At 33.7% G+C, this 14,941-nt stretch overlaps 1 protein-coding gene across 4 annotated transcripts in view; it reads left to right on the plus strand.

Annotated features, from left to right (window-relative positions):
• The window catches only part of TLL1 (tolloid like 1), a 261,296-nt gene that overhangs the window by 188,095 nt on the left and 58,260 nt on the right, over window positions 1-14,941 (plus strand). For all 4 annotated transcript variants that reach the window (XM_073805456.1, XM_033857236.2, XM_073805457.1 and 1 more), the window contains 3 exons: window positions 5,467-5,569; window positions 8,066-8,182; window positions 9,372-9,517. In XM_073805456.1, coding sequence (XP_073661557.1) covers window positions 5,467-5,569; window positions 8,066-8,182; window positions 9,372-9,517 — 366 coding nt within the window. The remainder of the gene's footprint in view (window positions 1-5,466; window positions 5,570-8,065; window positions 8,183-9,371; window positions 9,518-14,941) is intronic.

Genomic DNA, 14,941 nt, shown 5'->3' on the forward strand with positions numbered 1-14,941 from the left:
GTTTATTCAAGATATATCCTGTTTCTTAAGGTAGGATTGTATTGCTATAAACTTCCCTCTTAGAACTGCTTTCACTGTATCCTATAGGTTTTGGGTCATCTTGTCTCCATTGTCATTTGTTTCTAGGTATTTTTTGAATTCCCCTTTGATTTCTTCAGTGATCACTTCGTTATTAAGAAGTGTATTGTTTAGCCGCCATGTGTTTGTAGTTTTTACAGATCTTTTCCTGTAATTGATATCTAGTCTCATACTGTTGTGGTCAGAAAAGATACTTGATATGAGTTCAATTTTCTTAAATTTACCAAGGCTTGATTTGTGACCCAAGATATGATCTGTACAGGAGACTGTTTCATGACCACTTGAGAAAAATGTGTATTCTGCTGTTTTTGGATAGAATGTCCTATAAATATCCATTAAGTCCATCTTGTTTAATGTATCATTTAAAGCTTGTGTTTCTTTATTTATTTTCATTTTGGATGATCTGTCCATTGGTGAAAGTGGGGTGTTAAAGTCCCATACTATGAATGTGTTACTGTCGATTTCCCCTTTTATGACTGTTAGTATTTGCCTTATGTATTGAGGTGCTCCTATATTGGGTGCATAAATATTTACAATTGTTATATCTTCTTCTTGGAACAATCCCTTGATCATTATGTAGTGTACTTCTTTGTCTCTTGTAATAGTCTTTATTTTGAAGTCTATTTTGTCTGATATGAGAATTGCTACTCCAGCTTTCTTTCTTTCTTTTTTTTTTTTTCTTGCCGTATGTATGCCTCTCACTGTTGTGGCCTCTCCCATTGCGGAGCACAGGATCCGTACATGCAGGTTCAACAGCCATGGCTCATGGGCCCAGTCACTCCACAGCATGTGGTATCTTCCCAGACTGGGGCACGAACCCATGTCCCCTGCATCGGCAGGCAGACTCTCAACAACTGCGCCACCAGGGAAGCCCCCAGTTTTCTTTTGATTTACATTTGCATGGCATGTCTTTTTCCATCCCCTCACTTTCACTCTGTATATTTCCCTAGGTCTGAAGTGGGTCTCTTTAGACAGCATATATACAGATCTTTTTTTATCCATTCAGCCAGTCTGTGTCTTTTTGTGGGAGCATTTAATCCATTTAAATTTAAGGTAATTATCGATATGTATGTTCCTATTCCCATTTTCTTAATTATTTTGTGTTTGTTATTGTAGGTCTTTTCCTTCTCTTGTGTTTCCTGCCTAGAGAAGTTCCTTTAGCTTTTGTTGTAATGTTGGTTTGGTGGTGCTGAACTCTCTCAGCTTTTGCTTGTCTGTGAAGATTTTAATTTCTCCATCAAATCTGAATGAGATCCTTGCTGGGTAGAGTAATCTTGGTTGAAGGTTTTTCTCCCTCATCACTTTAAATATGTCCTGCCATTCCCTTCTGGCTTGCAGAGTTTCTGCTGCCAGAAACTTATGGGGGATTCCCTTGTGTGTTATTTGTGTTTTTTCCCTTGCTGCTTTTAATATGTTTTCTTTGTATTTAATTTTTGGTAGTTTGATTAATATGTGTTGTGACGTGTCAACGTTCTGTGATTGTTCTATAGGAACAGTTCCACGTGTAGATGTATTTCTGATGTATCTGTGGGGAGGAAGGTGATTTCCGCCTCTTACTCTTATGCCATCTTCCTCAACTCCTGTTCAGGATTTATATTGTAAGGGATGCTCAAGTATGTACCATGAAAATAATAATACATGAGAATCTTAACAATGTATTTAGATTACTTTAGTGTTTTTCTACACATTATCCAATTAAATCTCTCTGATTTAATTCTGCTGAGATCAGCCTGATATGATGATCTCTATTTTATAGCAAGAACATTCATTCAAACTCAGAAAGTTTAAGTAAACTAGCAAACTGAGAAGCTAGAACTTGAACCTACACTTTTTCACTCAAAGTCACAAACAACTCCTAGTTGTGAAAATAAATGCAAATTTTCCCTTTAGTATGATATAGTTCAGCACTGAACAAACCCTTAATTATCAATTATTCTTGGATTTGGCAAATCTTTCTGGAGAGGATATACAGTAAATATTTTTGACTCTGCCAGGTATGCAGTTTGTTCAAGTACCCAGTGCTACCATTGTATTGCAGAAGCAGTCATAGACAATTTGTAAACGAATGTGTATAACAAAACTTTCTTTACAAAAACTGGCTACAGGCTGGATTTGGCCCATGGGGTATAGTTTACTGGTCCCTGATTTTGCCCCTAGTCTTATTTCTGAGAAGAAAATAGTTGTCTGCCTAGAGAGTTTATCAGACTTGTCCAAGCTGCTTCTGGATGGAGCCCTGAAATCTATTTTATTTTACTGCTTTTAATTCTAATATCTCTTTCTAAAAACTATTTAACAATATCAGTCTAATTGACAAGATTTCTACCTTCCCCATCCCCAGCACTATAAGGTATAAATATTATTCTAATTGGTCTTTTTATGGTGTTCATGGAATTAGTTTAGGTAGATAGTAATGTCTTAATCGTGCTGACAAAAGTTCACTGCTTATATCCTTCTCTGGAGACTTCCAGACATCTAGTCCCTTGACTGTTGATCTGCCTTTCTTCAAGATTGTTCACTCTGTAAGATTGTAAAACAAAGTCTTTAGTAAGCAAACTCCACAGCAATTGAATCCATTTAATTTGCAGAATAGCAAGTAAGACCCCAAACAGATCACAGGAAATCTTAGAATTTTCCTTGTATCTCCCTCAATCCCATGTTCCAGAGGAACTATGATTAATTTTAAATTGAGAAATGGTAAACTGATACTTAACATAAGAAATAAAACATCTATATAATTGTGCTAGGTAGTTTTTATTTCATCATTCTTTGAAAAAAAGATGCAATGTATTTATATAAAATAGCATAATATAAAACAATCAAATATTTTTCAAGTGCTTTTGATTTGTAATTCAATTATGGATTCTGCTAGCAACCTTATTCAAAGGCCAACGTTTCACTTCTACATCAGAGCCCTAAGATTTGATTTTCGAAAACCTATCTTTATTACATTTTCTGCTTCTAAAGGATGCTATGTTTTACATTAAAGTAGGTCAGTTTTGTTCCTTCACAGTGCTTGGAGTTTAAAATAGAAGATTAAAAACAAGATAGGAAACTTTTCTGTTTAGAGTTACCCCCCTTCCAACTGTGTGTGTGTGTGTGTGTGTATGTGTGTGTGTGTGTGTGCACGCGCACACACGTATGTGTATGTGTGTGTGTTCCAGACTTCAAATATTAACTGTTTGTTAGCAATCCAACCACATCGTTTCAATTTTGAATAAATTTTGATGACACACATCCCTCCAATTTAGCTGATTTTTTCCTCATCAAGGAGGAAGTTGAAACTCTTTGCATACTATTATACAACTCCTTTATACCCCAGAAGGAAGCCACAAATGAGCCTTGAGGTCTACTGTTTGTGTCTGTATTCTAGTTTTGCCCTCTCTGCTATAATAAATTAGTTCTCATATGATCATACAGAGTTGAAACCCTGGTGGTTGCTACAGGGAAAATACAAATGGAGAATGAAACTTAATATCAGACAGTGGTAGTATTCCCCATTTGTAGCAGACTTAAAGTAAATATAAAGTTAAGGGGGAAAACCAGAAATTATTTCCTAATTATGTCCTAAGAATAACCTAATGTTGAATTGGTATTCAGAGATGGAAGAGCAAGCATATTGGTAACTACAGAAAAATAGTTTAGAAACTGCATTTTGATAATCAATTATGGAGGGTTATTGAAAAAGAAAGGGAAAAAAAGGATTAGTTCTTTGTCCTTTGATATTTTGGAAATTCTTGTAAAAGGTTTTTTAGAATATTTAGAATGATAAAATCAGATGAAGGAAAAAAAACAAAGGAAAAAGAAAAAAAACTATAAATAAGGTAGAAAGAAATAAATGAAGTTTTATTAAACTGAAGCAAATTATGCCACACCTACTGCATTACAGTTAAACAACATCTTGTCTCTATTTTCACATCCTTGATAGATTTCACCCTTTTGTAATCAAGAAAGTACATGTTTAAAGAAACTGGTAAATGTTGAATTTAACGGTGAAATGTTAACACCATTATAAGGTACAACTGACTTTCATTATAGTTAGATAAATTCTTAATTTCCATCTCTGTGAAATTGTTATTTATATGGGCAATTAAAACCAACTTTGGCATACAATTTCATCAATGATCATCATGGTGCTGAGATATAAGATGCCATGAGAAATATTTATTGTTATGCTGTATCTTCATCCTAGGAAGAAGTAAGCTAGTTGAGTGAGGATTGATTTGCCATAATTAGTACTTACCTTTCTGTTAAATACTTTGCTCAAGAAAGGGGAGAAGTATATGTTTTCTAACACAAAAAAGGTAGTACTTTTAGGGAATATGGATTCAAAATTATGCTTTTTCTTTCCTTTTTTTTCCATTCCTCGAGAGTCTTCCTACATTGGAATTTTTATATTGACACAAAAGGATTCTGTAAATACTGTTACAACCTACAGTTTTATATTAGAAGTATGTCAAATATTCATAATTTGTTGCTTTTGGACAAAGTCCATTTCAATTTCTAGATTAAAGAACAGGTTCATTGTACACCTTAAGCATCTTATATGTTTTAAGCAGAATAGAGTTAGAATGAGTTTTTGAATATAAAAAAGTATTTTCCAAGTGAATTTTACCTCAGCAGATATATGCATTTTTATGTTAGTTTGGCTCTACTTTTTGGTGTAATCAACTAAAAAGAAAGTTAATTATATGAAAAGTAAAGTCTTTTTATAAAGCAGTAAGAAAACTGTCTTTTCTAAAGTTGCTCTTGAATTATCTTAAAAGGCAGCATCATTTCAAAACAAAGTACAGAATAAAGGGTCATGTATAAGATCTTCTAACTTAAAAGGTCTTCGAATACATATTCTTGGATCTGGAGAAACATAGTGACATCTGTCTTTGATTATAGTTACATGGACAAATTTGAATTCTAGAGCTGTATTTAAAACATTTCAACATACACAATGATATTATGTTCCTGGAATATGGCACATGGTGGTTGTTTTTAATGTAATTATAGATGTCTGAAATAAATTATTAAAAAGAAGACACTCAGTAAAATCAGAAGTTCTCATGGTTTAAGTCATGCTTATCTAAGAAAATTCAAAATAAACTATTTGAATAAAGACTTCTGTTTGTTTCACAATTGTTCAAATTAACTTTACAGAAACTTTGGTTTAATTGCTGAAATGTTTAGTTTCTTTATTGACATTGTGCTTCTAAATTGTTAGACATTAAAGTAAATGAGAAAATGGGTGTTTTTTTGAGGTGTTTATTTTAAAAATATTAGAGGGATACTAATACAGGAAAAAAATTTGCTATGAATCTCTTTTCACAGTAGTCCTGGGTTCCTAGCCATGTGAAGTTACAATCATTTTTAATCTGTGTATTCTTTTGTTACATTTTGAAGATTGTCTTAAACTTTACTACGATGGACCTATACAAAAGTAGTTTGTGCTGGTATGATTACATTGAAGTAAGAGATGGGTACTGGAGGAAATCACCTCTCCTTGGTAAGAGATTTTTTTGCCTCTGATGTGGCTATGCATGTAGTCTGTCTTGTCCAGAGACAATTCTTTCAAGAGTTATCTTAGGGTTTAAAATGTATGAGACCAACATTTTAATTTTTCTTATACTTTTTTCAATCACAGCAAAAATACTCACAGACAGATAGATAAATAGACAATTAATTGATTTGAACCAGTTTCAATTATGAGGTGGTATTTGGACCTGAACATAATGATTTAGAATAGCTTATAGTGAATAATCATCACATATTCTGTATTTTTAATTTTAAAATCAGAGTTTTAATGAGTAAACCAGATAAATTGTGTATTTGTGTGTGTATGTTGTTTTGCTTTGTTTGCTAAGGCAGTAGAGCATGAGCTGTTAGGTACACATTTGGTTGCTGGCTTCCTGCACCAAGGATATTGGTTCCTATTGTAGACGTCACAGTTTTGCTACTCAGGTTTTTGTGGCTGAGAAGGTGCATCTGTAGTTTGTGTCATAAATTGTAGCTCACATTTGGTGCTCATGAAAATATGCTACCAACATTTAACCACAGACCACATCACTAACTTACATTAGGCACTTTCTGTTGCCCTCTGTTTTACTTAAAGGTGAGAGCTGCTGTGAGCATGTGAGCATCTACTCTACTGACATTTTTTTTTGAGATTGTACTTCTATTTTTAGAAGTAGCTTTACTCAGCTGTGTTTATTTGCCTACATATCTTTTCTTCTTAATATCTAAAACCTGCTGAATGGACACTGTTGTATTAAAAGTGACAGCAGCCTTAGTAAGTCCCAGAGATCTGTAGAAATGCTTAAAAATAAGGAAAAATTAAGATTTGAGCTAATTTGATAAGTCAGGATGAGGAAAACATTGTATTGAACATTTAGTTTCTTAGCCTAGATGAAGCAATTTGTAATATATGTATGTGTGTTCCAAAGAAAACATTTCATTAAACTCATATTTCAAAACCAATTCTAAAACTGAAATATTGAGAACACTTTTTAGAGCGCCATCAGCATTACACACTGCAGGGTATAATGGCCTAACAGACTGGCTTAGTCTGATTACAATGCTCATGTGGAAAGCTTTCCCCACTATTTCCTCTGAGACCTTGTTCCTCAGAGTGTAGCTGTCACACTGGCAGCATCAGAATCACTTAGAAGGTTAGAAGTGTGGAAATGCAGGTCCCACTCCGTACCTTCTGAACCAGAGACTGCATTTTGACAGACTCCCTGGCAATTCATATGCACATTATAGCTTTTTCTCTTTTAGTCAGGTTACTTTCTTCCAGTTTCCTTTTTTAAAGAATTGAAGTATAGTTGATTTACAGTGTTGTTAGTTTCAGGTGTACAGCAAAGTGGTTCAGATATAGATATATATTATTTTTTCAGATTATATTCCATTACAGGTTATTACAAGGTTTTGAATATGGTTTCCTGTGCTTTACAGTAAATCTTTTTTGTTTATCTATTTTATACATAGTAGTTTGTATCTGTTAATCTCATACTCCTAATTATCCCTCTCCCTCTCCCTTTCCCACACATTACAGTTTAAGGGACATTGCTCTCTTTTACATGTCCCTAATTTACTTTGCCATTTAGGGAGACATTTTTTCACCTGCTATCTGTTAGTATGAATTTGTTTTAAGTTGACTGACATTTTTCATATACTAAAACTATGTATGACATCATTACCAAGGGCACACAAAAATGGATGACAATATATTATTCTTTGTGGAATTATTTCATGTGCATTGTCATATTTAACTTTCTGTCATCATAAAATCTTAGAGCACAGTAGCAGATATACAGTAAGCAACGAATATTTGTGGAAGGTTGAAGGAGGGAAGAAGGAATGGCAGGCAATAATATATTTGCTCAGTATTATACTTGCCTGTGGATAAACAATCAGAAAAAATTAGAACTCATTATTAAGTCTTCTGATACTGTTTGCCATTCTGCCTACTACACTACATACTACAGCTTTATAGATGAGATGTAGGTAGTAACATAAGATCCTTGGGCAGTCTGTGGGTTTCCCTGACAAGTCGCCATTGAACATGGCTAAACAAAGAACTATACTTTGAGCTGTCACTTCCCTACTAATGAGCAAATTGAACATTTGAAGCAGTTTTTCAGGATCACTTGTACTTTTTTCTGTTTTCCATAGAATAATATTCCCCACCTTGATATATCATGTGTCATTTTACAAATAAGACATGTTTTGAACTAGCTGTTACTTAATTCTACAGATAATGATACTGACATCAGTCAGTTAATCTGAGAGTGATATGTTCCAATATTCTATAAATAAATATGAAGAGATTTATTTATCCACCTTTATTAAGTAAATATTAAAGAATAATTATAGCTCTAGTTCCTAGGGGTAGATACAGGAACCAAATCAGGTTTTATGTATGCAATTTGTAGCTAGTATGAAAAGCAATTAGAATATAAAGTCATATTTAGGAGTCTCTTTATTCTTTTATTTCTTTTAGGTAGATTCTGTGGGGACAAATTGCCTGAAGTTCTAACCTCTACAGACAGCAGAATGTGGATTGAGTTTCGTAGCAGCAGTAATTGGGTGGGAAAGGGCTTTGCAGCTATCTATGAAGGCAAGTCACATTGAGTTTAGAGATGGCTTCTTCTTAGACCTCTAAACAGAAATATCCTTTCTCTCAATTTCATTAGAATGATATTGTAACTGTATTTCAATTACAAAATTTTCTAAACCTGTATTATAATGTTCATTATGATGATTTTAATAAAAATACTTGGTAAATTTAAACTGCAGAAACAACCTGCTTTCTGGTACCAGTAATGTGGTAACATGTAAATGTACTCATCAGGGATGTGTGGGGAAAAAAAAGCTCATTATAGAGATGTGTGGAAAACAACAGCAACAACAAACGGCAAAAGAGTTCTTAAACTTCGGTTGTTTTTTCATGACAACATTAAAATGTTATGAAGAAATTACCACTTCTCTTTGTGCTGAGTTTGTATGTGTTTGATGGCTATACCGCGGAAATGCCTTGATAAAGGAAACTGCACAGAAAGTAATTGCGCACAGTTCTGGAGCTTGCTTTGTCTAAATGAGAGTGTCAGCATTCAAGAAGAATTTACTAGAGGCTTTGTTCTATATGTATCTAAAACAGTAAACTGGCATTGTGCTTCCTGGCTTTAAAAACCTTCTTGCCAGATCGTGGGTAGAGAAGACCCTTCTTGCTCCTGCCTCTGCCAGCACAGAAGTTTAGGTTATTTAGAAGACAGAAGATTTCTGCTTCTCTTAGACTTTTAAGAGGATGGAAGCATTTGTTTTAGAGATTAACTGAGTGGTTGTGAAGAGTATGGTTTGGATGGAGCCACAGATGTTGAGCACGAGGGCCGCTCACAGCCAGAGGCCCAGAGAGTTTTGTGGCGCTTCTCTCCTGATCAGCTCCTCCACTGAGGTAAAAGACCTAAAGAAGCAGTTCAGAGAGTCAGAGAAAACTCACATAGAATAAATTACAAAATCTCAAAAGGTTTTTAAAGTTTTTTTTTAAAATGCTTGTTTTTGTAAAAATGTGAATTAACAGTGATAAAAAATCATATATTCCTCTGCTGACTGTTATCTAATATTTATAGTTAAGTGGCTAGGTTTTTTTTTTAACCAACTAAATATTTACAACCAGCCAACCTTGATTTTTATAACCTGGTTTTTATGTACTCAGCTCCAGGCACCAAACTAAAATGTTATCTTAGAAGCAAATGAAAATGAAATGGCATGTCTAGGTTTATTTATTTGTTTATTTTTGCTTTCCTCAGCTATCTGTGGAGGTGAGATACGTAAAAATGAAGGACAGATTCAGTCTCCTAATTACCCCGATGACTACAGGCCGATGAAAGAATGTGTATGGAAAATAACAGTGTCAGAAGACTGCTATGTCGGGCTGACCTTTCAGGCCTTTGAGGTAAAGTCCTTCAGGCAGCCTTTGTGGGGCACATCCTCCATAAATGACAGTGCATTTAAGGGATCCTCATTAAAAAAGCAAAGAACTAGAGAATCAGCTTTTTCATCAACAAAGAAGCAAAGGATTGCCTATAAAATGCAACATCAAGAGCGAAAGAGGTTTTTTTTTTTTTCTTCTTTCCTCTTACTGCAGACATTTTCAAGAAGATTAAAGTGAGTTTACATTATCTGTGCTTTTTGAATTAGAATGTTTGAAGTACTGTCAATAGTTTCTTTTGACAAATGACCAGGCTTGTTTCACAAGAATGCTTGAAGAGTCCATTAAATAAAAAACTTTTATTTCTCTTCTAAACTAAGAGGTTAAAGGTAGATCATCTTTTTTGTTGTTGTTACAGTGTAAATCCATTTTTCACCTTTTTATCATTATGCAGAAAATTATTTATATAAAAAAACAGGGATTTAAATATTCTTAGGAGCTTTTGACTTCATCAAAAATATTTATTGGGGAAGAGATCAGCACCGACATTGCATTATTAGATGAGGGCAGAATAAACCAAAGGCCAGTCAGAATCCTGGAGCAAAGTCTGCATCTAAAACTACTGCACTAGCTAATGAGTCATTTTTGTGTAGTGGGGAGAACTGAGTGAGGAATTAGAAGCTAAGAGATATGGGAATTGTCAAGAACTCCTGAGCATGTTTAAATTACAGAATCAGGCTAGAAATTGAGAGCCCAAGGTGGAGTAGGAAGGAATGATGAGGTGCTGGCAGTAGGTCCAAGAAAGAGTTAGAGATCCAGATGCCATTACTGGAGATTATTTCTTTACTGAAATTAGAAGGCCTACTTACTGTCCAAGTGATCAGAAGGCCAGTGTAGAGAACCCCATTCATTGCCAGGATGTGCTTGCCACTGAGTGTGGTGACTGTGTGGTGTCCCAGTCCCCATAGCAGGAGCCCCAGGGGAATCCAGGTGTTACTCAAAAGTCCAGAGAAACTCATACCCCCACCTGTAAACTGTGTAACATATTTTTTGGTGTTGTCTCTACCCCTTTGCTTGTACCTTCTAATTTTCAAGACATATTTCTTTTTAATCATGAAAAAACTCTCTTTTATGCTGTGATCATGATGTTTATGCCCCTGACCCCTTTGCATTTTTGGAAACCTTGGTTCTGAGATTATCTGATTCACATTTATTTTTAAATTTTATTGGATTGCAAACATTATTCAAATAGAACACTTTATTGTAAAGAGTAAACTAAAATTGGGTAGGACTCACTTTTTAGACCAAAACAACTGGTTCATTGAAAAATTATCTAATGACCACATTACATGTGTTAATATTTTGTGCTATTGCAAAAATTAAGTGATGAACTGCCTTTCAATATATAATTCAATGTTTTATAGAATTCTATTATAGTAGTGATGTCAGCAAATACATTCATTCCATTCATCTAAAAACTGAGATGCAGAAATTGCTGGCTTAGTTGGTTTGCAGTTTTTTTTGGTTTTCTGGGTTTTTTTTGTTTGTTTTGATATATCAATATAGTAAGAGTGATATTCTTCAAAAATAGGATAATGTAAGGACAAATAAGAAAGATTTACACCTCAGGCACTTAAAACCATGCCTGACACAGAGTAGTCATTTAATAAATACTTGTTGATTAAGTGAATGAATAAGTTATTGCTAAGCTTTGGAAATGAGGTAGAGTCATGTCACAGTTTGGCTGATAGTACATTTTATTTATTATCTCTAGTTTCCTGTCCTTTCTTCATTTTGCTTTATTTCCTTATGTTTTTCCTCCTTTATTCATATGCTGGACATATTTGAATGTCTAGTAGGCCTCTCATCTTTAACTGACTAACATCAAGCCTTTGATTGTCTTATTTTACCCACACTAACCCACTCACCTTCAGTCTTCCCTATTTCAGTATTTAGTGTTTCAGTATGTCACTATTTACTCAAGTAATATCCCTAATTCCATTTTTTGTCTTAAACCCCAAGGCCAATTAATAAGCATATTCCATTTGCTTTGTCTTCAAAATATACCACATACATGACCACTTTATACCTACTTTCTGGCCACCACTGTTGTAATCACTGCCTCTTGCTTTGGAACTTTGATGAACTCTTCACATCTCTACCCTTGCCCTACATATCCTGATATCCACACAACAGCTGGGATGATACTTTCACAATGTAAGTTATATCAAACACTCCTCTGCTTAAAGTTTTATCAAACACTACTCCCCATGTGCCTCATGGAGAAAATCTTTGTGTTAGACTTTCAGGCGTGCATTATAATGCTGTTGGCCATGAGTTCACTGTTAATGAATTTGAATATCTGTGAAGGTACCTTTAAACAGAAACACACATAAAGCAAGGTTAAGTATTGATTTGATGACAAAAATTTTGTGACCAGAAGCTCTCAGGAACCTAACCTTGTATTTCTCCAGGAGGCATGAATCAGTATTCACTAACTCAGTGTTTTCAGTGACTTTGTTGAACTCAACTACTGCTAATACTGAGAATCAACTGTATATATTTTTAATTTGGTCTAGTGGTCATTAGGTGGTTTGTTTCAGTTACTCAGTTATCTGTTTATATCAATTTGTTTTTGTTTACATAACATTTTCAATATACAGCTTATGCATTTTATATTTAAAATGTATAATTTTAAAAATATCTTCACTATTTCTCAGTGTTTTGTGTCTTTCTCTGACAAAACTGTTTTTATTCACTGATATCAGTCTTTGACTTTTTCAAACACTTTCTATTTTTGTAACTCTTTTATTCCCTATGTCACTCTCTCCCTTTTCAGATAAAAGGGCCCTTAAGATAAGCTAGTTCTGTTGAAATCTACTATAAAGAACTTACTGGCTGTTCATTATTTATGCCTTTCTGTGAATTTATGTCATGAATATTCACCTCTCCTAATGCTACTTAGATTTTAATGTAAGTACAGAAAGAAATCTGAACAAGTGCTTTTGTTAATGAGGGTAATAGAGTCCTAATACTTCTGTAATCATCACCTTTGGGAAGATTTTTCTTCTCTAGTAGTTACTGGTATGTTGACTCTTAAGACCAATACTGAAGTGAGTTTGTACGTGAATGTAGATAATGTCTAAAATCATTTTGAAGAACTCGTCTTCTCTTCAGCAGTGGTGTTATTTGTAAAAAAGCCTCTATACTACTATTTCACTTGAGAACTTTCAGTATGCAGAAATACATAAGAGAAAAAGTTGGGGAGACTTTAATAGTACAACTTCAAACAAATGTCAGTAAAGCAGGAAATAAGTGAAATAAACCCAGAGCTTAGTTATGTTTAGTTAAAATCCCTACGTACATTTATTTAAGTGAGATTACATTTGAGGTACTTATAAATATTTCTATACACTGTGATTTGGTTATACTTTCCTTTTGAAAACCATAGTATATAATAGTCTTTCCCATAATTACTAGCAACATTCTAAACTACATACAAAAGTTTTTTATCTTGGTACAGTTGACCCTTGAACAACACAGGTTTGAACTGCAGGGGTCCACTTATATGTAGACTTTTTAAAATAAACATAGTACCTGTTATTTTCATTTTACAGATCTTTAAGTGTGGGGGAAAGTTTGTGTTTGATTAGAGATCACAATATATGGAATCAGAAGAATTAGGGTTTAAGTGGTGAACCTCTGCAAACTATTTCAGCCTCCTTCCCTTGGGTGAGTCATTTATCAGTTCCTTTGTTTTTGAGGCAGAGATAGCAGTTGGCGGTTTTTCAACTGTTCTTGGTTGGCATCCCTAACTCCTACGTTATTCAAGGGTCAGCTGTACTTTGTGAATTACCTGATTAAGAGTAATCCTTTAATTCCTTTAAATATTTTATATTAGTTTGAGTTAAGTAGACTAGTCTTTGTGAATGAACTAGGAAGCCAAGACAAGATCTTAATTAGTTAACATTTTAATGCTTGCCCTGCACTATTTTTGGATATTTGGCTAAGAATATATATTGGTTAATGACTGTATAAGAGAATATGACTATATAAGAGCTACTATATAAAGTAGCTCTTCAGAATTATAGTTTAGGCTATCATTCTGCTCTGAAAGATTAGATTAAATAAACTTGCCCAAGGTCACACAGTTCTTAATTGGTAGACTGTGAGTGATACCAATTCCATGGCCTGGCACTCTTACACCCAGATCTTGGTAGCAGAATGAGGCATCTAATTCTCTCATGGCAATAAATTCTTTCCCATCATAACTATTGTCATTTGTACATTTGAGTTGTTTAATCAATAAATGCCTGTCAGTCAGGGACATGTCTGTTTATTCATCACTGTTTATATACTATCAAGTATATATTTATTATCTGGTCATCACAGGTTTTCAGTAAATATTTATTAAATTTATGAGTTAAAAATAATTGTGTCATGAAGGGAAAAAAAATCAAATGGCAGCATTGAGAAAACTGAATCATATAAAAGTAGACCTAACCCAGCCTTATGGTTTTGATTTTCACATGGTTGAGCATTTTGATTTTTCTCCTCCATTTTTGAGCTCTAATTGTATACATATCAATATTCATTAAGTATTAAATAGTAAAAATAAAACTAATACTAATTAATAAAATATTAAATATGACAGTGATACATTTTAAAATAATCTATTAAACTTTTTTCCTTTTTATTTAAAATTCTTTTTGTCATAGCATTTATTACTTAAATTTACTGTATTTTTCTCATTATTAAAATTAATTTATTTTTAATAATAAATGCTAATCTTGATTGTTTTTGTTAGTCATACTTTTCTTTAACATTTTACCCCAAAGCAAAAAATAATGACTTAGCATTGTTCCAAATGTATAGAACTTTAAGTTATATTATCTATAAAAGTTAAATCATTTATGGAGTTGATAGTATGAATTATAGTTTGAAATTACATTCTAACACTCATAGAAGACTTTTTTTTATTACTATTTTATTACTATTACCATCTTAACTATTTTTTAAGTGTATGACACAGTAGTGTTAAGTACATTCACATTGTTGTGTAATCAACCTCCAGAACACTTTTCATCCTGCAAAACTGAAACTCTTTACCCAGTAAGCAACAACTTCCCATTTCCCCGTCCCCCCAGCCCCTGGCAATCACTCTTCTGCTTTATGTCTCTTTGAATTTGACTATTCTGGGTACCTCATGTAAGTGAAATCATACAATATTTGATTTTTTGTGTCACTTTTTAAAAATTTCACTTAGTGTAATATCCTCAAGGTTCATCCATGTTATAGCACTTGAAAGGATTTCCTTCCTTTTTATGGCTAATATCCCATTTTATGTATAGACCACATTTTGCTTATCCATTCATCCACTGATGGACATTTGGATTGCTTCCACCCCTTGGCTATTATGGATAATGCTGATATGAACATGGATGTACA

Source organism: Tursiops truncatus, chromosome 5 (assembly GCF_011762595.2).
Source record: "Tursiops truncatus isolate mTurTru1 chromosome 5, mTurTru1.mat.Y, whole genome shotgun sequence".
In the NCBI taxonomy this organism is placed as follows: Eukaryota; Metazoa; Chordata; class Mammalia; order Artiodactyla; family Delphinidae; genus Tursiops; species Tursiops truncatus.